Raw genomic sequence first — 25,972 nt, forward strand, 5'->3', positions numbered from 1 at the left:
GAATGTGTGTGCTAAGCACACACATTCAGCACTGCTTCATCACGCCAATACAATGCATTAGCCAGTGCTGATTGGCCAGAGTACGGAATTCGGCCAATCAGCGCTGGCTCTGCTGGAGGAGGCGGAGTCTAAGGTCGGACCTGAATGGAGACTGGTGTGGAGCGATCTTAGACTCCGCCTCCTCCAGCAGAGCCAGCGCTGATTGGCCGAATTCCGTACTCTGGCCAATCAGCGCTGGCCAATGCATTCTATTAGCTTGATGAAGCAGAGTGTGCACAAGGGTTCAAGCGCACCCTCGGCTCTGATGTAGCAGAGCTGAGGCTGCACAAGGGTTCAAGCGCACCCTCGGCTCTGATGTAGGAGAGCCGAGGGTGCACTTGAACCCTTGTGCACCCTCAGCTCTGCTACATCAGAGCCGAGGGTGCGCTTGAACCCTTGTGCACACTCTGCTTCATCAAGCTAATAGAATGCATTGGCCAGCGCTGATTGGCCAATGTATTCTATTAGCCTGATGAAGTAGAGCTGAATGTGTGTGCTAAGCACACACATTCAGCTCTACTTCATCGGGCTAATAGAATGCATTGGCCAGCGCTGATTGGCCAGAGTACGGAACTCGACCAATCAGCGCTGGCTCTGCTGGAGGAGGCGGAGTCTAAGATCGCTCCACACCAGTCTCCATTCAGGTCCGACATTAGACTCCGCCTCCTCCAGCAGAGCCAGCGCTGATTGGCCGAATTCCGTACTCTGGCCAATCAGCACTGGCTAATGCATTGTATTGGCGTGATGAAGCAGTGCTGAATGTGTGTGCTTAGCACACACATTCAGCTCTACTTCATCGGGCTAATAGAATGCATTGGCCAATCAGCGCTGGCCAATGCATTCTATTAGCGTGAACTGAGTTTGCACAGGGGTTCTAGTGCACCCTCGGCTCTGCTACATCAGATTGCTACATCTGATGTAGCAGTGCCGAGTGTGCATCAGATGTGTAGTTGAGCAAAACTGACTCAGCACTGCTAAGTCTGCATTCGCATAGGAATGCATTGGCCAGCCTTCGGCCAATCAGCGCTGGCTCTGCCGGAGGAGGCGGAGTCTAAGGTCGGACCTGAATGGAGACTGGTGTGGAGCGATCTTAGACTCCGCCTCCTCCAGCAGAGCCAGCGCTGATTGGCCGAATTCCGTACTCTGGCCAATCAGCACTGGCTAATGCATTGTATTGGCGTGATGAAGCAGTGCTGAATGTGTGTGCTTAGCACACACATTCAGCTCTACTTCATCGGGCTAATAGAATGCATTGGCCAATCAGCGCTGGCCAATGCATTCTATTAGCGTGAACTGAGTTTGCACAGGGGTTCTAGTGCACCCTCGGCTCTGCTACATCAGATTGCTACATCTGATGTAGCAGTGCCGAGTGTGCATCAGATGTGTAGTTGAGCAAAACTGACTCAGCACTGCTAAGTCTGCATTCGCATAGGAATGCATTGGCCAGCCTTCGGCCAATCAGCGCTGGCTCTGCCGGAGGAGGCGGAGTCTAAGGTCGGACCTGAATGGAGACTGGTGTGGAGCGATCTTAGACTCCGCCTCCTCCAGCAGAGCCAGCGCTGATTGGCCGAATTCCGTACTCTGGCCAATCAGCGCTGGCCAATGCATTCTATTAGCTTGATGAAGCAGAGTGTGCACAAGGGTTCAAGCGCACCCTCGGCTCTGATGTAGCAGAGCTGAGGCTGCACAAGGGTTCAAGCGCACCCTCGGCTCTGATGTAGGAGAGCCGAGGGTGCACTTGAACCCTTGTGCACCCTCAGCTCTGCTACATCAGAGCCGAGGGTGCGCTTGAACCCTTGTGCACACTCTGCTTCATCAAGCTAATAGAATGCATTGGCCAGCGCTGATTGGCCAATGTATTCTATTAGCCTGATGAAGTAGAGCTGAATGTGTGTGCTAAGCACACACATTCAGCTCTACTTCATCGGGCTAATAGAATGCATTGGCCAATCAGCGCTGGCCAATGCATTCTATTAGCGTGAACTGAGTTTGCACAGGGGTTCTAGTGCACCCTCGGCTCTGCTACATCAGATTGCTACATCTGATGTAGCAGTGCCGAGTGTGCATCAGATGTGTAGTTGAGCAAAACTGACTCAGCACTGCTAAGTCTGCATTCGCATAGGAATGCATTGGCCAGCCTTCGGCCAATCAGCGCTGGCTCTGCCGGAGGAGGCGGAGTCTAAGGTCGGACCTGAATGGAGACTGGTGTGGAGTGATCTTAGACTCCGCCTCCTCCAGCAGAGCCAGCGCTGATTGGCCGAATTCCGTACTCTGGCCAATCAGCACTGGCTAATGCATTGTATTGGCGTGATGAAGCAGTGCTGAATGTGTGTGCTTAGCACACACATTCAGCTCTACTTCATCGGGCTAATAGAATGCATTGGCCAATCAGCGCTGGCCAATGCATTCTATTAGCGTGAACTGAGTTTGCACAGGGGTTCTAGTGCACCCTCGGCTCTGCTACATCAGATTGCTACATCTGATGTAGCAGTGCCGAGTGTGCATCAGATGTGTAGTTGAGCAAAACTGACTCAGCACTGCTAAGTCTCTGCATTCGCATAGGAATGCATTGGCCAGCCTTCGGCCAATCAGCGCTGGCTCTGCCGGAGGAGGCGGAGTCTAAGGTCGGACCTGAATGGAGACTGGTGTGGAGCTATCTTAGACTCCACCTCCTCCAGCAGAGCCAGCGCTGATTGGTCGAGTTCCGTACTCTGGCCAATCAGCACTGGCCAATGCATTTCTATGGGGAAAAGTTAGCTTGCGAAAATCGCAAACTGACAGGGATTTCCATGAAATAAAGTGACTTTTATGCCCCCAGACATGCTTTCCCTGCTGTCCCAGTGTCATTCCAGGGTGTTGGTATCATTTCCTGGGGTGTCATAGTGGACTTGGTGACCCTCCAGACACGAATTTGGGTTTCCCCCTTAACGAGTTTATGTTCCCCATAGACTATAATGGGGTTCGAAACCCATTCGAACACTCGAACAGTGAGCGGCTGTTCGAATCGAATTTCGAACCTCGAACATTTTAGTGTTCGCTCATCTCTATTCATGATGTGTCTGCACATGCTTTGATTATTATTGTGGCCAGATTCATCCATCAAACGTAAAGTATAAGTGTTAGCAAATCCTGGGCATATGCCAACCAACTAGCATGATCAAGTAAGTTTTTAACAACAGTATTAGTATTTACACTTGAAGTGTATTTGTTTCTGAATCACTTGAATTGGATATTTTATCAATGATATACTAAGTGGAAAGTTACAACTTGAAAGACATTGCTTTTCATAGCACAGTCTGCTAATGGTCCAGTTATAAGAATCAGGTGGACCCAGGAACTATGATCAATTGTGTAGATAGGTAAGGTGGGACACTACAGTACATCAGGACCACCAGACTGTCTCCAGTTGCTCAGGTACTACCCTCTTGTTCCAGTATCACAAGTACATTCAACTTGTACTCTATTCACATGTGCACTATATTGCATTTCTGGTTCAGCCACACCCCCTTCCCTGTAGCCATTCCTCCTCTTCCTACTATAGTTTATAGGCGCATTATTGGTCTATAGGTAACAACTGCTGAAACCAACTTTCTGAGCCGTGAGACAAGCTTTCCAAGGATTGTATTGTGGCTGACGTTGTTCTCATACAACAACACAAATGACAGCATGCATTTTTGAACAACTTTGTACAGTTATTTTAGTATATGTTGCTTAGTTATGTCACACACTGTTGCAAACAGCAGTCTGAACAGTTTACAGAGCTTTATTCACAAAACATGGCTTAAAGGGGTTCTCCATGGTTAGGATTTTGAGCTCCACTTCCTCTAAGAAAGAGACTTCAAATCTGTTGGTCACGTGGGGCCATGCCACAACTAAGCTCCTTTCTCTTAAAGAGGACCTTTCACCATATCTGGGCACAGGCAGTGTTATATACTGCCAGAAAGCTGACAGTGCGCTGAATTCAGCGCACTGTTGGCTTTCCCGATCTGTGCCCGGTGTAAAGCGCTATCGGTCCCGGTACCGTAGCGCTTTACAGTCAGAAGGGCGTTTCTGACCATTAGCCAGAGACGTCCTTCTGCCTCGCGGCGCCAATCGCGCTGTGCTGTGGAGCCGGGAGGAACGCCCCCTCCCTCTCCTGATAATGCTCGTCTACGGACAAGCTGTGTGAGCAGAGGGAGGGGGCGATCCTCCCGGCTCCACAGCACAGCGCGATAGGCGCCGCGAGGCAGAAGGACGTCTCTGGCTAATGGTCAGAAACGCCCTTCTGACCATAGAAGAGCTACGGTACCGGGCCGTAAGCTCTTTACACTGGGCACAGATCGGGAAAGCCGACAGTGCGCTGAATTCAGCGCACTGTCAGCTTTCCAGCAGTATATAACACTGCATGTGCCCGGATATGGTGAAAGGTCCTCTTTAAATGGGACTGAACTGCAGCATGGCTATGTGGACAACAGACATAATGTCACAAATGGGACTGAAATGAAGCATGGTTATGCGGCCAACAGACATAATGTCACTTCCTGAGAAGAAGTGGAGCTCAGTATCATAGTCATGTACAACCCCTTTAAGAGATTTTTTTGATTCACACTAGATTCCATAATACCTATTATTGTTGACCTACAACAGTATAAAAAGCACATATTGTCTCCAAACCAGTTACATAAACCTAGCATTGAGTTCATTATCCTTCAATGAATGCAGTCACCAGATCTACTGATCTGGTGACGGTGGCCACTGAATGTAAATGAGTCAAATGTCTGAACATTTTATTTTAGCTAAATTGCTATTTCAAGGCTGTGCTCCCATGTGCAAGTAAATAGATTCATGTAAAGTTTACTGTTGACAGTAGAGATTGCGCCCTGCATGGTATAGCACTGAATCAATCCTCATTTCTTTCAACATTATGTCAAGGCAGATAAAGTAAAGCAGCACAGCATGGCAGATGAAAGCAATTTAAGGAACAACTTTTCTTTCCACAACCCAGAATGATATAATGTGATTTGTATTGTTGATAGGGTACTTTCACTTGAACAAAACCAACATTTCTATCATCTTCTCTCTAAAATGTAGAACATGTATAAAACAAGACTGAGTCTACTAGGGCTGATTGCGTTATTTTATTGCAATCTCAACATGACAATGCATGTAATTCCACTTTCTTGTGTGCTTAATCTCAATTTGTACCTTATCTAGAGTAACTGCTGTGTTGACTATAAATACTTTTCTTTGCACTGGTGTGATCCTGAGGTTTTCTCTTATCTGTCTAGTCTTTTCTTTTTTTCCCATTTTTATACTACTTTTTCAAATAGGTTTAATCATATAAAGACGATCTGTCTGTGTTAGATTTATTTTACAGATGGTGTAAACTCAGCTAAATGAAAGAAGAAATAAGGAAAACACTTATAAGGATTTGTGTAACATCTTGTATGCTGTATATATTCTCTTTCTGTCATTTAGGATTTCTAGTTATATTATACTGTATATATATTACCTATAGAGATGAGCGAACACTAAAATGTTCGAGGTTCGAAATTCGATTCGAACAGCCGCTCAATGTTCGTGTGTTCGAACGGGTTTCGAACCCCATTATAGTCTATGGGGAACAGATACTCGTTAAGGGGGAAACCCAAATCCATGTCTGGAGGGTCACCAAGTCCACTATGACACCCCAGGAAATGATGCCAACACCTCTGGAATGACACTGGGACAGCAGGGGAAGCATGTCTGGGGGCATCTAACACACCAAAGACCCTCTATTACCCCAACATCACAGCCTAACAACTACACACTTTACACACTCAATACCACCTCTCTGACAGTAGGAAAACACCTTGAAACATGTGTATTTGGCACTTGCAGTGAGGAGAGCTTGTCACCAGCAGTGAATTTGGCCCTTGTAGTAAGTTGAGGTTGGCACCAACATTTGTTTTGAAAATCAGGGTGGATTGAGCCTCTAACCAGCAGAGTTTGGGCAAATTCATGGTGGAGGGAGCCTCTAAACACCCCAGTTTGGGCAAATTCATGGTGGAGGGAGCCTCTAAAAACCCCAGTTTGGACCAATTCATGGTGGAGGGAGCCTCTAACCAGCCCAGTTTGGGCAAATTCATGGTGGAGGGAGCCTCTAAAAAACCCAGTTTGGACCAATTCATGGTGGAGGGAGCCTCTAACCAGCCCAGTTTGGGCAAATTCATGGTGGAGGGAGCCTCTAACCAGCCCAGTTTGGACCAATTAATGGTGGAGGGAGCCTCTAACCAGCCCAGTTTGGACCAATTAATGGTGGAGGGAGCCTCTAACCAGCCCAGTTCGAACCAATTCATGGTGGAGGGAGCCTCTAAACAGCCCAGTTTGGGCAAATTCATGGTGGAGGGAGCCTCTAAAAAACCCAGTTTGGACCAATTCATGGTGGAGGGAGCCTCTAACCAGCCCAGTTTGGACCAATTAATGGTGGAGGGAGCCTCTAACCAGCCCAGTTTGGACCAATTCATGGTGGAGGGAGCCTCTAAACAGCCAAGTTTTGGGAAATTCATGGTGGAGGGAGCCTCTAACCAGCCCAGTTTGGACCAATTCATGGTGGAGGGAGCCTCTAAACAGCCAAGTTTTGGGAAATTCATGGTGGAGGGAGCCTCTAACCAGCCCAGTTTGGACCAATTCATGGTGGAGGGAGCCTCTAAAAAACCCAGTTTGGACCAATTCATGGTGGAGGGAGCCTCTAAACAGCCCAGTTTGGGCAAATTCATGGTGGAGGGAGCCTCTAACCAGCCCAGTTTGGACCAATTAATGGTGGAGGGAGCCTCTAAACAGCCCAGTTTGGGCAAATTCATGGTGGAGGGAGCCTCTAACCAGCCCAGTTTGGACCAATTCATGGTGGAGGGAGCCTCTAACCAGCCCAGTTTGGGCAAATTCATGGTGGAGGGAGCCTCTAAAAAACCCAGTTTGGACCAATTCATGGTGGAGGGAGCCTCTAACCAGCCCAGTTTGGGCAAATTCATGGTGGAGGGAGCCTCTAACCAGCCCAGTTTGGACCAATTAATGGTGGAGGGAGCCTCTAACCAGCCCAGTTTGGACCAATTCATGGTGGAGGGAGCCTCTAACCAGCCCAGTTTGGACCAATTAATGGTGGAGGGAGCCTCTAAACAGCCAAGTTTTGGGAAATTCATGGTGGAGGGAGCCTCTAACCAGCCCAGTTTGGACCAATTCATGGTGGAGGGAGCCTCTAAACAGCCCAGTTTGGGCAAATTCATGGTGGAGGGAGCCTCTAAAAAACCCAGTTTGGACCAATTCATGGTGGAGGGAGCCTCTAATTAGCCCAGTTTGGACCAATTAATTGTGGAGGGAGCCTCTAACCAGCCCAGTTTGGACCAATTAATGGTGGAGGGAGCCTCTAAACAGCCCAGTTTGGGCAAATTCATGGTGGAGGGAGCCTCTAACCAGCCCAGTTTGGACCAATTAATGGTGGAGGGAGCCTCTAACCAGCCCAGTTTGGACCAATTAATGGTGGAGGGAGCCTCTAACCACCCCAGTTTGGACCAATTCATGGTGGAGGGAGCCTCTAACCAGCCCAGTTTGGACCAATTCATGGTGGAGGGAGCCTCTAAAAAACCCAGTTTGGACCAATTCATGGTGGAGGGAGCCTCTAAACAGCCCAGTTTGGGCAAATTCATGGTGGAGGGAGCCTCTAAAAAACCCAGTTTGGACCAATTCATGGTGGAGGGAGCCTCTAACCAGCCCAGTTTGGACCAATTCATGGTGGAGGGAGCCTCTAAACAGCCAAGTTTGGACCAATTCATGGTGGAGGGAGCCTCTAAAAACCCCAGTTTGGACCAATTCATGGTGGAGGGAGCCTCTAACCAGCCCAGTTTGGACCAATTAATGGTAGAGGGAGCCTCTAAACAGCCAAGTTTTGGGAAATTCATGGTGGAGGGAGCCTCTAACCAGCCCAGTTTGGACCAATTCATGGTGGAGGGAGCCTCTAAACAGCCCAGTTTGGGCAAATTCATGGTGGAGGGAGCCTCTAAAAAACCCAGTTTGGACCAATTCATGGTGGAGGGAGCCTCTAATTAGCCCAGTTTGGACCAATTAATTGTGGAGGGAGCCTCTAACCAGCCCAGTTTGGACCAATTAATGGTGGAGGGAGCCTCTAAACAGCCCAGTTTGGGCAAATTCATGGTGGAGGGAGCCTCTAACCAGCCCAGTTTGGACCAATTAATGGTGGAGGGAGCCTCTAACCAGCCCAGTTTGGACCAATTAATGGTGGAGGGAGCCTCTAACCACCCCAGTTTGGACCAATTCATGGTGGAGGGAGCCTCTAACCAGCCCAGTTTGGACCAATTCATGGTGGAGGGAGCCTCTAACCAGCCCAGTTTGGACCAATTAATGGTGGAGGGAGCCTCTAACCACCCCAGTTTGGACCAATTCATGGTGGAGGGAGCCTCTAACCAGCCCAGTTTGGACCAATTCATGGTGGAGGGAGCCTCTAAACAGCCCAGTTTGGGCAAATTCATGGTGGAAGGAGCCTCTAACCAGCAGAGTTGTGGGAAAGCAGGGTGGAGGGAGCCTCTAACCAGCAGAGTTGGTGGAAATCAGGGTGGAGGGAGCCTCTAACCAGCAGAGTTGGGGGAAATCATGTTGGAGGGAGCCTAGTATTAGCAGAATTGTGCAACGCTTATGGTGGATGAGTATGAGGATGCGGAGGAATTGGAGAGGTTGAGTACAGACATGGAGTTTCATGTTGGGGTGCTTTACACAGGTGGGCACAAAAATGAAGGCTCTATCCAGTGGTGGTTCATTTTTATCAAAGTGAGCCGGTCGGCACTCTCAGCTGACAGACGGGTGCGCTTGTCAGTGATGATGCCACCGGCTGCACTGAACACCCTCTCAGATAGGACGCTGGCGGCAGGACAGGACAGCACCTCCAAGGCATATAGGGCAAGTTCAAGCCACAGGTCCAACTTCGACACCCAATACGTGTAGGGCGCAGAGGGGTCGGAGAGGACAGGGCTGTGGTCGGAAAGGTATTCCCGCAACATGCGCCTATACTTCTCACGCCTGGTGACACTAGGACCCTCCGTGGCGGCACTTTGGCGAGGGGGTGCCATCAAGGTGTCCCAGACCTTAGACAGTGTGCCCCTCGTTTGTGTGGACCGGTGAGAACTTGGTTGCCTACTGGAGGAACTGCCCTCCCTGCCGCCACTGTCACATGCTGGAAACATCTCCATCATATTCTGCACCAATTGCCTGTGGCAAGCATTGATGCGATTGGCCCTCCCCTCTACCGGAATAAAAGACGAGATGTTGTTTTTATACCGGGGGTCAAGGATAGCAAAGATCCAGTACTGGTTGTCCTCCATGATTTTGACAATACGCTTGTCGGTTGTAAAGCACCCCAACATGAACTCAGCCATGTCTGCCACAGTGTTAGTTGGCATGACTCCTCTGGCCCCACCGGAAAGTTCAATCTCCATTTCCTCCTCATCCTCCATGTCTACCCATCCGCGCTGCAACAATGGGACGATTCGAAGTTGCCCGGAAGCCTCCTGTATCACCATCACATCATCGGACAACTCTTCTTCCTCCTCCTCCTCCTCCTCCTCCTCCATTAAACGCAGTGAAGCGGACAGATGTGTGGACCTACTCTCCAGCTGTGACGGATCGGATGCTATCCCTAACTCCTCTGTGTGATCTGAGTTATCCCTGATGTCAATCAGGGATTCTCTCAGAACACACAAGAGCGGGATTGTAAGGCTCACCATCGCATCCTCAGAGCTCACCCTCCTTGTGGACTCCTCAAAGACCCGTAGGATGTCACAAAGGTCTCTCATCCATGGCCACTCATGGATGTGAAACTGAGGCAGCTGACTTTGTGGCACCCTAGGGTTTTGTAGCTGGTATTCCATCAAAGGTCTCTGCTGCTCAACCACTCTATTCAACATCTGAAACGTTGAGTTCCAGCGTGTGGGGACGTCGCACAAAAGCCGGTGTTGTGGCACATGCAGGCGTTGCTGGAGAGATTTTAAGCTAGCAGCGGCTACTGTCGACTTGCGAAAGTGGGCGCACATGCGCCGCACTTTCACCAGTAGCTCTGGAACATTGGGGTAGCTCTTTAGGAAACGTTGCACCACTAGGTTGAAGACGTGGGCCAGGCATGGAACATGTTGGAGTCCGGCAAGCTCCAGAGCTGCTACCAGGTTCCGGCCGTTATCACAAACGACCATGCCTGGGCCCAGGTGCAGCGGCTCAAACCATATTGCCGTCTCATCGAGGAGGGCATCCCTCACCTCGGAGGCAGTGTGCTGTCTGTCCCCCAAGCTGATCAGCTTCAGCACAGCCTGCTGACGTCTACCAACGCCAGTGCTGCAACGTTTCCAACTCGTAGCTGGGGTCAATCTAACAGCGGAGGAGGAGGCGGTGGCGGAGGAGGAGGCGGTGGCGGAGGAGGAGGCGGTAGAGGAGGAGGAGGAGGGGGGTGTTCTTCTCGTGTCCCTGCCAGGAATGTTAGGCGGGGAGACGAGGTACACCGGGCCAGTTTGGGAAGCAGTCCCAGCCTCAACTACATTCACCCAGTGTGCCGTCAGTGAAATGTAGCGTCCCTGTCCGCATGCACTTGTCCACGCGTCGGTGGTCAAGTGGACCTTTGTGCAAAGCGCGGAACTAAGGGCCCGCCTGATGTTGAGTGACACGTGCTGGTGCAAGGCGGGGACGGCACACCGGGAGAAGTAGTGACGGCTAGGGACGGCATAGCGAGGTGCCGCAGTTGCCATCAGGTCCAGGAAGGCGGGAGTTTCAACAAGCCGGAACGCCAACATCTCCTGGGCCAGCAGTTTAGCGATGTTGGCGTTCAAGGCTTGCGCGTGTGGGTGGTTAGCAGTGTATTTCTGCCGCCGCTCCAATGTCTGAGAGATGGTGGGTTGTTGTAAAGAAACGCCTGATGGTGCCTTTGATGGTGCAGGAGAAGGAGATAAGACAGGACCAGGGGAGGATGAGGTAGAAGTCAACAAAGTGGCGGAGGCAGATGAAGTGGTGTCCTGGCTCGTCCTCTGGAGTGCATCGCCAGCACAGTCAGCAGTGGCAGTGGCAGAGGCAGAGGCAGAGGCAGTGGCAGTGGCGTGAACGGCAGGCGGCCTTTGTCCTGCCGTTGCTGCCTGCCACTGATTCCAGTGCTTGGATTCCAAATGACGGCGCATTGAAGTGGTGGACAGGTTGCTCTTCTCAGAGCCCCTAATCAATTTCGAGAGGCAAATTGTGCAGACAACACTATATCTGTCCTCGGCGCATTCCTTGAAAAAACTCCACACCTTCGAGAAACGTGCCCTCGAGGTGGGAGTTTTTCGGGGCTGGGTACGAACTGGAACATCTTGGGAGATTCCGGGTGTGGCCTGGCTTCGCCTAAGCTGCTGACCTCTGCCTCTGCCTCTAGCTACCCTTTTTGGTGCTGCACCTGCCTCAACATCCACACTACTTTCCCCGCTTGACATCCCCCCTGTCCAGGTCGGGTCAGTGTCCTCATCATCCACCACTTCCTCTTCCAACTCCTGTCTCATCTCCTCCTCCCGCACAATGCGCCAGTCAACTGGATGCCCTGACGGCAACTGCGTCACATCATCGTCGATGAGGGTGGGTTGCTGGTCATCCACCACCAAATCGAACGGAGATGGAGGAGACTCTAGTGTTTGAGCATCTGGACACAGATGCTCCTCTGTTAGGTTCGTGGAATCGTGACGTGGAGAGGCAGGTTGAGGGACAATGAAAGGAGCGGAGAACAGCTCTGGGGAGCAGGGACAGTTTGGGTTATTGTTCTGTAAAGCTTCGGAATTTTGGGAGGAAGGAAGACAAGACTGTTGGGTAATAGGAGGAGAGGAGGCAGAGTCTGACTGGCTGCTGGACAATGTGCTGTAAGCGTTCTCTGACAGCCATTGCAAGACCTGTTCCTGGTTCTCGGGCCTACTAAGGTTTGTACCCTGCAGTTTAGTTAATGTGGCAAGCAACCCTGGCACTGTGGAGTGGCGCAATGCTTGCTGCCCCACAGGAGTAGGCACGGGACGCCCTGTGGCTTCACTGCTACCTTGCTCCCCAGAACCATTCCCCCGACCTCGCCCACGGCCTCGTCCACGTCCCTTTCCGGGAGCCTTGCGCATTTTGAATTCCTAGTTAGAAATTGGCACTGTATACCAGTAGTAAAAATTGTGGGTGCACGTAACCCCAATATATTCTTTGAATTCCCAGTCAGACACTGGCACTATATGGCAGTAGCAAGAAATGAGGGTATTTGTATTCCCAATATACTCTTTGAATTCCCAGTCAGACAATGGCACTGTATACCAGTAGTAAAAATTGTGGGTGCACGTAACCCCAATATATTCTTTGAATTCCCAGTCAGACACTGGCACTATATGGCAGTAGCAAGAAATGAGGGTATTTGTATTCCCAATATACTCTTTGAATTCCCAGTCAGACAATGGCACTGTATACCAGTAGTAAAAATTGTGGGTGCATGTAACCCCAATATATTCTTTGAATTACCAGTCAGAAACTGGCACTATATGGCAGTAGCAAGAAATGAGGGTATTTATAACCCCAATATATTCTTTGAATTCCCAGTCAGACAATGGCACTGTATACCAGTAGTAAAAATTGTGGGTGCACGTAACCCCAATATATTCTTTGAATTACCAGTCAGAAACTGGCACTATATGGCAGTAGCAAGAAATGAGGGTATTTGTATTCCCAATATACTCTTTGAATTCCCAGTCAGACAATGGCACTGTATACCAGTAGTAAAAATTGTGGGTGCACGTAACCCCAATATATTCTTTGAATTACCAGTCAGAAACTGGCACTATATGGCAGTAGCAAGAAATGAGGGTATTTATAACCCCAATATATTCTTTGAATTCCCAGTCAGACAATGGCACTGTATACCAGTAGTAAAAATTGTGGGTGCACGTAACCCCAATATATTCTTTGAATTCCCAGTCAGACACTGGCACTATATGGCAGTAGCAAGAAATGAGGGTATTTGTATTCCCAATATACTCTTTGAATTCCCAGTCAGACAATGGCACTGTATACCAGTAGTAAAAATTGTGGGTGCACGTAACCCCAATATATTCTTTGAATTACCAGTCAGAAACTGGCACTATATGGCAGTAGCAAGAAATGAGGGTATTTATAACCCCAATATATTCTTTGAATTCCCAGTCAGACAATGGCACTGTATACCAGTAGTAAAAATTGTGGGTGCACGTAACCCCAATATATTCTTTGAATTCCCAGTCAGACACTGGCACTATATGGCAGTAGCAAGAAATGAGGGTATTTGTATTCCCAATATACTCTTTGAATTCCCAGTCAGACAATGGCACTGTATACCAGTAGTAAAAATTGTGGGTGCACGTAACCCCAATATATTCTTTGAATTACCAGTCAGAAACTGGCACTATATGGCAGTAGCAAGAAATGAGGGTATTTATAACCCCAATATATTCTTTGAATTCCCAGTCAGACAATGGCACTGTATACCAGTAGTAAAAATTGTGGGTGCACGTAACCCCAATATATTCTTTGAATTACCAGTCAGAAACTGGCACTATATGGCAGTAGCAAGAAATGAGGGTATTTGTATTCCCAATATACTCTTTGAATTCCCAGTCAGACAATGGCACTGTATACCAGTAGTAAAAATTGTGGGTGCACGTAACCCCAATATATTCTTTGAATTACCAGTCAGAAACTGGCACTATATGGCAGTAGCAAGAAATGAGGGTATTTATAACCCCAATATATTCTTTGAATTCCCAGTCAGACAATGGCACTGTATACCAGTAGTAAAAATTGTGGGTGCACGTAACCCCAATATATTCTTTGAATTCCCAGTCAGAAACTGGCACTATATGGCAGTAGCAAGAAATGATGGTATTTGTATTCCCAATATACTCTTTGAATTCCCAGTCAGACAATGGCACTGTATACCAGTAGTAAAAATTGTGGGTGCACGTAACCCCAATATATTCTTTGAATTACCAGTCAGAAACTGGCACTATATGGCAGTAGCAAGAAATGAGGGTATTTGTATTCCCAATATATTCTTTGAATTCCCAGTCAGACAATGGCACTGTATACCAGTAGTAAAAATTGTGGGTGCACGTAACCCCAATATATTCTTTGAATTCCCAGTCAGAAACTGGCACTATATGGCAGTAGCAAGAAATGAGGGTATTTGTATTCCCAATATACTCTTTGAATTCCCAGTCAGACAATGGCACTGTATACCAGTAGTAAAAATTGTGGGTGCACGTAACCCCAATATATTCTTTGAATTCCCAGTCAGACACTGGCACTATATGGCAGTAGCAAGAAATGAGGGTATTTGTATTCCCAATATACTCTTTGAATTCCCAGTCAGACAATGGCACTGTATACCAGTAGTAAAAATTGTGGGTGCACGTAACCCCAATATATTCTTTGAATTACCAGTCAGAAACTGGCACTATATGGCAGTAGCAAGAAATGAGGGTATTTATAACCCCAATATATTCTTTGAATTCCCAGTCAGACAATGGCACTGTATACCAGTAGTAAAAATTGTGGGTGCACGTAACCCCAATATATTCTTTGAATTACCAGTCAGAAACTGGCACTATATGGCAGTAGCAAGAAATGAGGGTATTTATAACCCCAATATATTCTTTGAATTCCCAGTCAGACAATGGCACTGTATACCAGTAGTAAAAATTGTGGGTGCACGTAACCCCAATATATTCTTTGAATTCCCAGTCAGAAACTGGCACTATATGGCAGTAGCAAGAAATGAGGGTATTTGTATTCCCAATATACTCTTTGAATTCCCAGTCAGACAATGGCACTGTATACCAGTAGTAAAAATTGTGGGTGCACGTAACCCCAATATATTCTTTGAATTACCAGTCAGAAACTGGCACTATATGGCAGTAGCAAGAAATGAGGGTATTTATAACCCCAATATATTCTTTGAATTCCCAGTCAGACAATGGCACTGTATACCAGTAGTAAAAATTGTGGGTGCACGTAACCCCAATATATTCTTTGAATTCCCAGTCAGAAACTGGCACTATATGGCAGTAGCAAGAAATGAGGGTATTTGTATTCCCAATATACTCTTTGAATTCCCAGTCAGACAATGGCACTGTATACCAGTAGTAAAAATTGTGGGTGCACGTAACCCCAATATATTCTTTGAATTACCAGTCAGAAACTGGCACTATATGGCAGTAGCAAGAAATGAGGGTATTTATAACCCCAATATATTCTTTGAATTCCCAGTCAGACAATGGCACTGTATACCAGTAGTAAAAATTGTGGGTGCACGTAACCCCAATATATTCTTTGAATTCCCAGTCAGACACTGGCACTATATGGCAGTAGCAAGAAATGAGGGTATTTGTATTCCCAATATACTCTTTGAATTCCCAGTCAGACAATGGCACTGTATACCAGTAGTAAAAATTGTGGGTGCACGTAACCCCAATATATTCTTTGAATTACCAGTCAGAAACTGGCACTATATGGCAGTAGCAAGAAATGAGGGTATTTATAACCCCAATATATTCTTTGAATTCCCAGTCAGACAATGGCACTGTATACCAGTAGTAAAAATTGTGGGTGCACGTAACCCCAATATATTCTTTGAATTACCAGTCAGAAACTGGCACTATATGGCAGTAGCAAGAAATGAGGGTATTTGTATTCCCAATATACTCTTTGAATTCCCAGTCAGACAATGGCACTGTATACCAGTAGTAAAAATTGTGGGTGCACGTAACCCCAATATATTCTTTGAATTACCAGTCAGAAACTGGCACTATATGGCAGTAGCAAGAAATGAGGGTATTTATAACCCCAATATATTCTTTGAATTCCCAGTCAGACAATGGCACTGTATACCAGTAGTAAAAATTGTGGGTGCACGTAACCCCAATATATTCTTTGAATTCCCAGTCAGAAACTGGCACTATATGGCAGTAGCAAGAAATGAGGGTATTTGTATTCCCAATATACTCTTTGAATTCCCAGTCAGACAATGGCACTGTATACCAGTAGTAAAAATTGTGGGTGCACGTAACCCCAATATATTCTTTGAATTACCAGTCAGAAACTGGCACTATATGGCAGTAGCAAGAAATGAGGGTATTTATAACCCCAATATATTCTTTGAATTCCCAGTCAGACAATGGCACTGTATACCAGTAGTAAAAATTGTGGGTGCACGTAACCCCAATATATTCTTTGAATTCCCAGTCAGAAACTGGCACTATATGGCAGTAGCAAGAAATGAGGGTATTTGTATTCCCAATATATTCTTTGAATTCCCAGTCAGACAATGGCACTGTATACCAGTAGTAAAAATTGTGGGTGCACGTAACCCCAATATATTCTTTGAATTACCAGTCAGAAACTGGCACTATATGGCAGTAGCAAGAAATGAGGGTATTTATAACCCCAATATATTCTTTGAATTCCCAGTCAGACAATGGCACTGTATACCAGTAGTAAAAATTGTGGGTGCACGTAACCCCAATATATTCTTTGAATTCCCAGTCAGACACTGGCACTATATGGCAGTAGCAAGAAATGAGGGTATTTGTATTCCCAATATACTCTTTGAATTCCCAGTCAGACAATGGCACTGTATACCAGTAGTAAAAATTGTGGGTGCACGTAACCCCAATATATTCTTTGAATTACCAGTCAGAAACTGGCACTATATGGCAGTAGCAAGAAATGAGGGTATTTATAACCCCAATATATTCTTTGAATTCCCAGTCAGACAATGGCACTGTATACCAGTAGTAAAAATTGTGGGTGCACGTAACCCCAATATATTCTTTGAATTACCAGTCAGAAACTGGCACTATATGGCAGTAGCAAGAAATGAGGGTATTTGTATTCCCAATATACTCTTTGAATTCCCAGTCAGACAATGGCACTGTATACCAGTAGTAAAAATTGTGGGTGCACGTAACCCCAATATATTCTTTGAATTACCAGTCAGAAACTGGCACTATATGGCAGTAGCAAGAAATGAGGGTATTTATAACCCCAATATATTCTTTGAATTCCCAGTCAGACAATGGCACTGTATACCAGTAGTAAAAATTGTGGGTGCACGTAACCCCAATATATTCTTTGAATTCCCAGTCAGAAACTGGCACTATATGGCAGTAGCAAGAAATGAGGGTATTTGTATTCCCAATATACTCTTTGAATTCCCAGTCAGACAATGGCACTGTATACCAGTAGTAAAAATTGTGGGTGCACGTAACCCCAATATATTCTTTGAATTACCAGTCAGAAACTGGCACTATATGGCAGTAGCAAGAAATGAGGGTATTTATAACCCCAATATATTCTTTGAATTCCCAGTCAGACAATGGCACTGTATACCAGTAGTAAAAATTGTGGGTGCACGTAACCCCAATATATTCTTTGAATTCCCAGTCAGACACTGGCACTATATGGCAGTAGCAAGAAATGAGGGTATTTGTATTCCCAATATATTCTTTGAATTCCCAGTCAGACAATGGCACTGTATACCAGTAGTAAAAATTGTGGGTGCACGTAACCCCAATATATTCTTTGAATTACCAGTCAGAAACTGGCACTATATGGCAGTAGCAAGAAATGAGGGTATTTATAACCCCAATATATTCTTTGAATTCCCAGTCAGACAATGGCACTGTATACCAGTAGTAAAAATTGTGGGTGCACGTAACCCCAATATATTCTTTGAATTCCCAGTCAGAAACTGGCACTATATGGCAGTAGCAAGAAATGAGGGTATTTGTATTCCCAATATACTCTTTGAATTCCCAGTCAGACAATGGCACTGTATACCAGTAGTAAAAATTGTGGGTGCACGTAACCCCAATATATTCTTTGAATTACCAGTCAGAAACTGGCACTATATGGCAGTAGCAAGAAATGAGGTTATTTGTATTCCCAATATATTCTTTGAATTCCCAGTCAGACAATGGCACTGTATACCAGTAGTAAAAATTGTGGGTGTATATAGCCCCAATTCTATTGCTAGGGGACTTGCAGGGTATTTCTGGGGTGAAGGTGGGGGGGCACACCGTTGGAACGGGTATCGGGGTATATATCGGGTATACGGGAATACACTGACAGTGTATTCCATTCAGGATCCTGGGAAAGCTGGGTTGCGGCGATTGAGCCCGTCAGTGCCACGTTACACTGACAAGCTTCTCCCTGGAATTTAGCTCTTACAAGAGCTGTTGGTTGTCTTCTCCTTCCTATCCTAGCCTGTCCCTGCCTACCCAGAATCTAAGCCCTAGCTAGCTGGACGGAAACCTCCGTCCTCGGTGAATTGCAAGCTCAGAATGACGCGAAGCTGGGCGGCGCTGTTCTTTTAAATTAGAGGTCACATGTTTTCGGCAGCCAATGGGTTTTGCCTACTTTTTTCAACGTCACCGGTGTCGTAGTTCCTGTCCCACCTACCCTGCGCTGTTATTGGAGCAAAAAAGGCGCCAGGGAAGGTGGGAGGGGAATCGAGTAATGGCGCACTTTACCACGCGGTGTTCGATTCGATTCGAACATGCCGAACAGCCTAATATCCGATCGAACATGAGTTCGATAGAACACTGTTCGCTCATCTCTAATTACCTACTAATGTTATAAATGTGAAAGTTTGTGTGTTACTCAATCACTGAACAACGACTGAACGGATCTGAATGAAATTTTGCACATAGATAGTTTGTAACCTTGATTAAAACATAGGCTATAGGTACATGACATGGCTTCACGTTATAAATTTATGTTCAAATACTATATTAAACTGTTCTTGCTGCAGCTTATCTCAGGTTCTGATAAAACTAGGTCTATTACCTCTCTATATAAACACTCCGTTAACCCCCAGTGGATTGTGTACATGCATTTGCATATTATCTGATCAGCTCCAGGCAACATGCTGACACACTGGATGAGAAAACGCCTTTAATCCAAATCGGCAGTTTGCTACTTTTAAACATGCAGAGAAAAAGAAAATCTAATTTGTTGCAAAATTCTAAAACAACAACAGCTATGAACGTGGCCAGAAGTCAACAGAGTTTTCCTCAAGCGGAGCTGACGGACATCATCGGCGCCAACAACACGCTCATTTTATGGCATTCCAGTGAGCTACTGAGATGCCGGAACAATCACAGGCACGGCCTGCCTGAGCAAACACTTAAAATAATTATTTATTGATTTATAAACTTAATACTAGTCAACCAGGTTACAGAAGAGCGGTGGCTATTTAGGTTAATTTTTTTTTTTTTTTTGGTGTGTGCAGTCTGGTGATTGGATGAGAGAGGTGTACAACCTCATTGACCCACACTCTCACCAAATTTTTGACCCCCCTTACAATGCCTCAGAACCAAAGCCGAAAAATATTCTGAACAAGTACTGGAACATCCTATGCCTGGAACCTGATATTGGGGATCTAGTGGGGATGAGTCCCAAAATAACCTTCAAACAAGGACAAAACCTTAAAGACAAGTTAGTTCATAGTTTGCTTATGACACCAATACAGGAAAAATGTGGGGCGTGTGAAAATGTAGAAATAGGAAAACCATACAGGAGCTGCTCTCCTGGCAAACAGTATATCATCAAATCGTTCATAAAACATCTGGAGTGGTTTATCGAGCTACCTGCCCATGTAGCTTGCAGTACATTGGGAAAGCCTCCAGACAATTCAGAAGGAAGATACATGACCACATTAATGATATCGCACGCCATGAGGATACACCTATATTTAAGCACATGTGGGATAAACATAATGGTGAAAACAAATCTGAAATTTCAGAAGATTGATGCAATCAAAAGATTCTGAGATGTGAAGCCAGGTGGATTTTCACAATGCATACTCAACAACCATGGGGGCTTAATGAGTCGATATCTTATAATTGTTATATCGACTAATACATCCATATGGAGGTACTTGATTGGAGGAATATTTACCCATTATGGGTGACACTATAGTATTCTGATATGTCCGTGTGATCTCTGAAAATCTTTAGGTGGTTTTCCATGGTCGTGTGCTATAAGTAACCAAGAATCTCAGGACCCTTTGATATTATTCATTCATACCTGTGAAGTTGTAGGACCATGGATGAGATTATTTAGATATATTAATACATAATATATGCTGGATGTAGTTATTATCAGAAGTTAAAAATATTGCTATTCTCTGATCCAGTCTGGGGATCCTTTATTCACATATTGGGCTCCCGTTTTCCATTGGCGGGATACATGCATGTATCCCCATCTATTTATATGTCGTCTGGGCAATGTATTTATGTATGAGCTACCTGCCCTCTATGGGAGAGAATGACACAGAAATCACCTGTCAGATAGATGAGACGCTTATTGTAATCGGAGTGTTTTTTACATAATTTTGGTGAGATCCCTCTGTCCCACAATTTGCCTGATAATACAGTATGTCAAATGTTAAAAAACATCAAGTTGCATACATTGTTTTAAGTTGTCTGCATGTATATATATTTTACAGGTAATGTAAAGCGTTGTGTTTGCACAATATTGGGCCAAGGCCATAAAGGAGATATCTGGTTTATAACATTGATGGCCTGTCTTTAGGAAAGGACATCAATATTAGATCTGCAAGGGTCCGACAACCAGTACCCAGACAGTTCGCGGTATTGTATACATACTGCGATCCACACTGCTCACTCACTCATTTCTTAATGGTTTTTCAATACAAACTTAGAAAAATATTTTTCCCACATGGTGAACGCTGCATTGGGAAACAAAATCAAAAGAGCTGAACTTCAGTTTTTTTGCTCTTTAGCCTGTCATAAAAATTTGAATAAGAAGTAATCAAAGCAATAGACATTCCCCAACATGGTATAACTAAAACGTACATCTGGTCCCACAAAAAAAAAAAAAAAAAGTTTTATATGTTCTGTTAGAAGATGGTGACTTCAAGACAATTTTTTTTTAGATTTTTTTAAGGGGTTAAAATATAAAAAAAAAACTATATAAATTTGGGAGAACCCATATTTGTACTGTCTGATAGCTGGTACCCCCACTGAAAACGCATTCAAGCTGTTATTATTAGAAAATATTGTGTTGAGGTCTATCATTTTAGCTTACAAGATTCTAAAGAAAAAAAATTGCTGTACAATAGCCAGTCATTCTTTAGCTACTGTAAAGCTAGTTTCACACGACGAATTAAACGGGAACCCGTCATGCAAAATTCACTGCGGGAATCTTCCTGATGGCGGCAGAAAGATATATGGCTCCTGAATGTACCTAAAGATCAAGAAGGATACTTATTTTATACGCCATGAACATTCTGCTGTGTGAAGCTAGCCTGAGCGTCTGTATATATTGTATAATCGTTCATTAAAAAGATTTCCTTATTAGCAACATTTAGGAGTAAGTGTCTCATCATTGAAGACCTGATTAATGGGGACTCCTTAGATCACAAGAGTTACATTAGCCCCATAACCATAAATGGAGCGGTGGTCACACATACATACTGCTGCTCGCATTTACACAAGCAATTCATGGAACCCCCCCCATTGTCATGACTGCAGTGTTCCGACTCCTGTGTTGGACCCCAGCAATCCGACACATATCCCTTATCCTGTGTTGTTAGCCAAAAAACTCCTTTAACACACTAAGTGCAGATTCCTGGGCTGTGTAACGATATAACAGTATATAAGTTAAACCACAGGCTTCAAAGAAGAATTAAAGTCTTCTTTTGCTTACTCAAAGGGGTTGGCCACTTTCAGACCAATATTGAAAGACAAATGTTATTGTTTGTATGATAAAAAGTTGTACAACTTTCGAATGTACTTTCTTTATAAATCCCTCACAGTTTTCTAGATCTCTGCTTGCTATAATTCATTCTGTTACTACTAGTGTATAAAAATCAGTCCATGGTCATGTTACATACAGTCCATGGTCATGTGGCGTACACACAAGTGCACATCTTGTTATAGACACAGTACAGTAATCAGACATCTGCCTGGTATTCATCACATGACCATGGTCTGATTTTTATCCACAGATTGAATGACAGCAAGAAGAACTCTAGAAAACCATGAGGAATTGATGCAGAAAGTATACTGGAAAATTGTACCCTCTCTTACTCTCCCATAGCACTCACAGACAAATCCTCTCTCCAGGATGCAATGCTGCTGCTACTGTCTTTCATAATACCACCATTATATTAGCCCTTGGCATTCTGCTCTCCTTCACACACACCCGAACAATCAACAGGCAACCCTGACACACAGTCCTGACAAAAAAAAAATGAGATGTGCCTCATAAGCTGAAAAACTCCTCTAGAAGAAAAGCCACTTCCAGTTTCATCCGGTATAAAGAGGCAGTTCTTAACTTCAAGAATGCACTCACCTCTGCTGAACAGGTCTATTTCACCACACTCATATTTTCTCTATACCACAACCCCAGACAGCTATTCACTACCTTCAACTCCATTCTTTGTCCTCCTGTGTCCCCTCTGACATCACTTATCTCAGCTTAAGACTTTGCCTCTTATTTCAAAAACAAAATCAAAAGGGGCTCTATCAGCAAAATCATGCTGATAGAGCCCCACATATGCGTGAATAGCCTTTAAAAAGGCTTTTCAGGCACCGTAAATGTTATATTAAACTACCCCCCCATTTTAAAATAAAACCCTAAAACAGAATGTGATCTACTTACGCATCGTGCACGCTGGGTGGGCATTCAGGGTCCGCCGTCTTCTTCATCCACGCCTCCTCTTCCTGCGATGTCCTCGGGTCCTGTCCTCCTCCGGCGCTCGCAAACTGACATTTGCTATAAAAAATGGCCTGGGCGCATGCACAGTAGCATGCTGCTTGTACTACGGCTACTGCGCATGCGCTCACGATGTGTAAGTAGATCACATTCTGTTTTAGGGTTTTATTTTAAAATGAGGGGGTTAATATAACATTTACGGTGCCTGAATAGCCTTTTTAAAGGCTATTTTAAAGGCTTTTAAAAGCCTTTTTAAAGGCTATTCACTCATCTGGGGCTCTATCAGCATGATTTTGCTGATTGTGCCCCTTTAACACCATCAGAGACATTCTCACCCTACACACCCCACAACCACTTTACCCAACTGTTTGGTGCTCTTCATTCTTAGGGAGCCTTCACACGGATTTTATTCTCCACTCATTCTGAACGTAAACTCGAAATCAATGGGAGGCTTTTTTACCTATTGCTTTCAAATCCCAACTCACCTCCGTGATTTGACCCGAACCAGTTCCACTTATATACTCATGCCCAAACCCATCTCTTTAATCTATCTATAACCAGAGGATTGTTCGCTTCTGCCTTCATACACTCTATTGTCACATCTATCCTAAAGAAACCATTCCTCAACACATTCTCTCTTCACCCTATCTCACTGCTCCCGAATGCCTCAAAATTAATTAAACAAATATCCACTCTGAGCTATCCTCGTATCTCTCATCCAACTTATTCTTGGCAGATTATAGTCAGACTTCAGACCCTGTCACTCCACAAAAACTCCACTAACCAAAGTCACAAACGACCTACTAACTGCCAAAGCCTAGCATCACTACTCTGTCCTCCTCCTTCACCTTTCCTCCGCTTTTGACATTGCTGACCGCTCCCTGATATTACAAACTCTCTCATCCCGTGACATCACAGAATTTTCCCTTTCCTGGATCTCTTCATACCTCATCGATCACACATTCAGCATCTCCCACTCGCACACCACTTCCTTGCTGCACTCTCTTTCTGTAAGTGTCCCCCAAGGCTCTGTCCTAGGACCCCTGCTGTTCTCCATGTACCCATCCTTGGCCAATTCATAGAATTTCATGGTTTTCAATATCATTAATACACTGGTGATCTCCAATATATCTCTCTGGACCAGACATTACTTCTCTTTTGTTCAGAGTTCCAGCGTTTATAGCAGCCGTAGCTTCCTTTCTCTCCTCCTCAGCCTCCGTAAATTATGCTACTCACGTAATCCACTTTTCCCCCCATTTTTCATTAGCTGATGATCTCGTCTTCCAATCCCTTTACTGGCTACCCATTGCCCAGCAAATAGAGTTCAAAACGTTAATGCTGATATACAAAGCCATCCACAACCTGTGCCCTCCATACATCTCTCGCCTAATCTCCCACTACCTGCCCACAGGTAATCTCCAATCCTCCCAAGACCTGCTTTTCTGCTCTGCTCTTAGCTGTTCTTCACGCAACTGTCTCCAAGATTTCTCCTGTGCATCCTCCATAGTCTGAAACCCACTATCAAAACACATAAGACTGACCCCCACAATCACAAGCTTTGAGAAGAATTTGAAGACCCACCTATTCGCCTACAACCTCCTATAATGCTACTGTCACCACATCACCATCTGGACAACCTCTACTCTCACCTACTGTCTCCATCCCTCTTCCCTTATAGATTGTAAGCCCTTCTGGGCAGGGCCCTCTATCCCACTGTGCCAGTTGGTCATTGTTAGTATTATATTTGTTTTATGTATTTTGTGTACTGTATGTAAACCCACAAATGTATAGCACCATGGAATTAATGGTGTTATATAAATAAATAATAATAATAATAATTAATGTGCAACTTTTTATTACACAAACAATAACATTTGTCTTTCAATATTGGTCTGAAAGTAACCAACCCCTTTAACTTTAGTTTTCCTAAGAAACACATCAAGCATTTTCATAAACTACACCATGATAAAAGGTTAGGTTGTGGTGAAAGCATTTTGTCAGACAAACTGTCAGAAGAGAAATAGAGAAAGTAACTTACCAAAATAAACAGGTTTGCTGCATACGGGGCAATATGAAATCATCTTTCTCTCGGCAGTGCAGAGTTTATTACACAGAGGAAGCGTCACTTCAACTGACAAACCTATTATATCATATGTTCTGCTTTTTCAGCGGCAGGATGTTGCAGTATGCAAATGAGTGGCTTTGATAAAGTCTGAAAACAATCTCTATTGACACAGTTAGATGGCAAGAGATAATTCTGAGACTATTTCATCTCACTCTAAAAAGCAGATTATTATATGCATTATATTATTGAAAGTTTTACATAGCATTCATTTCTGTTTTATTAAAATCCCACTCACCAGCTTCATATAGACTGGTCAGCCATGTTCATTTAGAACTGACTTTAGCTCCCTATTAGCTGAAGAAACCACTTGAAAAGTTAAGTCATTGTGGTTGCTCATTTCTAAGCAAATGCAAGGCTGGTAAAGAGTTGATATCCAGGGGTCTGAGTGAAGAACACCAGACTGATGGCTGCTACTGCTGGAAGAAGTTGTGGATGGCCATACTTTCCACTGCAGCACTGCAGTCAGTCATATAATACATGAATGGACCAAGTCTTCTAGAGCTCTTTGCTAGCATTTCTGCATCTTGTCTAATAGGGGGAACATCTAAGGCAGGCAGGGGAACTAATCCTCTAGCCTGTGGAACTGTGGCCTGACGCATGTATCTAATCCTCCGACATGTAGAACTGTTTATTGATGTGCGTATCTAATCCTCCGGTGCGTGGTACAGTGTGCTGATGCACATATCTGGTCCTCCAGCGTGTGGTACTGTGTGCAGATGCACATATCTATTCCTCCTGCGTGTGGTACTGTGTGCAGATGTGCGTACCTAATCCTCCAGCGTGTGGTGCTATGTGCTGACGTGCATATCTGTTCTTCCGGTGTGTGGAACTGTGTGCAGATGCATGTATCTAATCCTCTGATATGTGAAACTGTGTGCAGATGTGCGTATCTAATCCTCCGACGTGTAGAACTGTTTGCTGATGCGTGTACCTAATCCTCCGGCAAGTGATACTGTGTGCAGAGGTGCATATCTAATTCTTTGGAGTGTGGTACTGTGTGCTGATGCATGTATCTAATCCTCCGGGCTGTGGTACTGT

The 25,972-nt window shown here is 45.1% G+C and overlaps 1 protein-coding gene across 1 annotated transcript in view; it reads right to left on the minus strand.

Annotated features, from left to right (window-relative positions):
* LOC142212631 (cysteine-rich protein 1-like) overlaps positions 1-24,895 on the minus strand; it is a 57,241-nt gene extending 32,346 nt beyond the window's left edge. The window contains exon 1 of the mRNA XM_075280603.1: positions 24,848-24,895. Coding sequence (XP_075136704.1) covers positions 24,848-24,890 — 43 coding nt within the window. The 5' untranslated portion in view covers positions 24,891-24,895. The remainder of the gene's footprint in view (positions 1-24,847) is intronic.
* Positions 24,896-25,972: the final 1,077 nt, after the last annotated feature.

Source organism: Leptodactylus fuscus, chromosome 1 (assembly GCF_031893055.1).
Source record: "Leptodactylus fuscus isolate aLepFus1 chromosome 1, aLepFus1.hap2, whole genome shotgun sequence".
Taxonomy (NCBI): Eukaryota; Metazoa; Chordata; class Amphibia; order Anura; family Leptodactylidae; genus Leptodactylus; species Leptodactylus fuscus.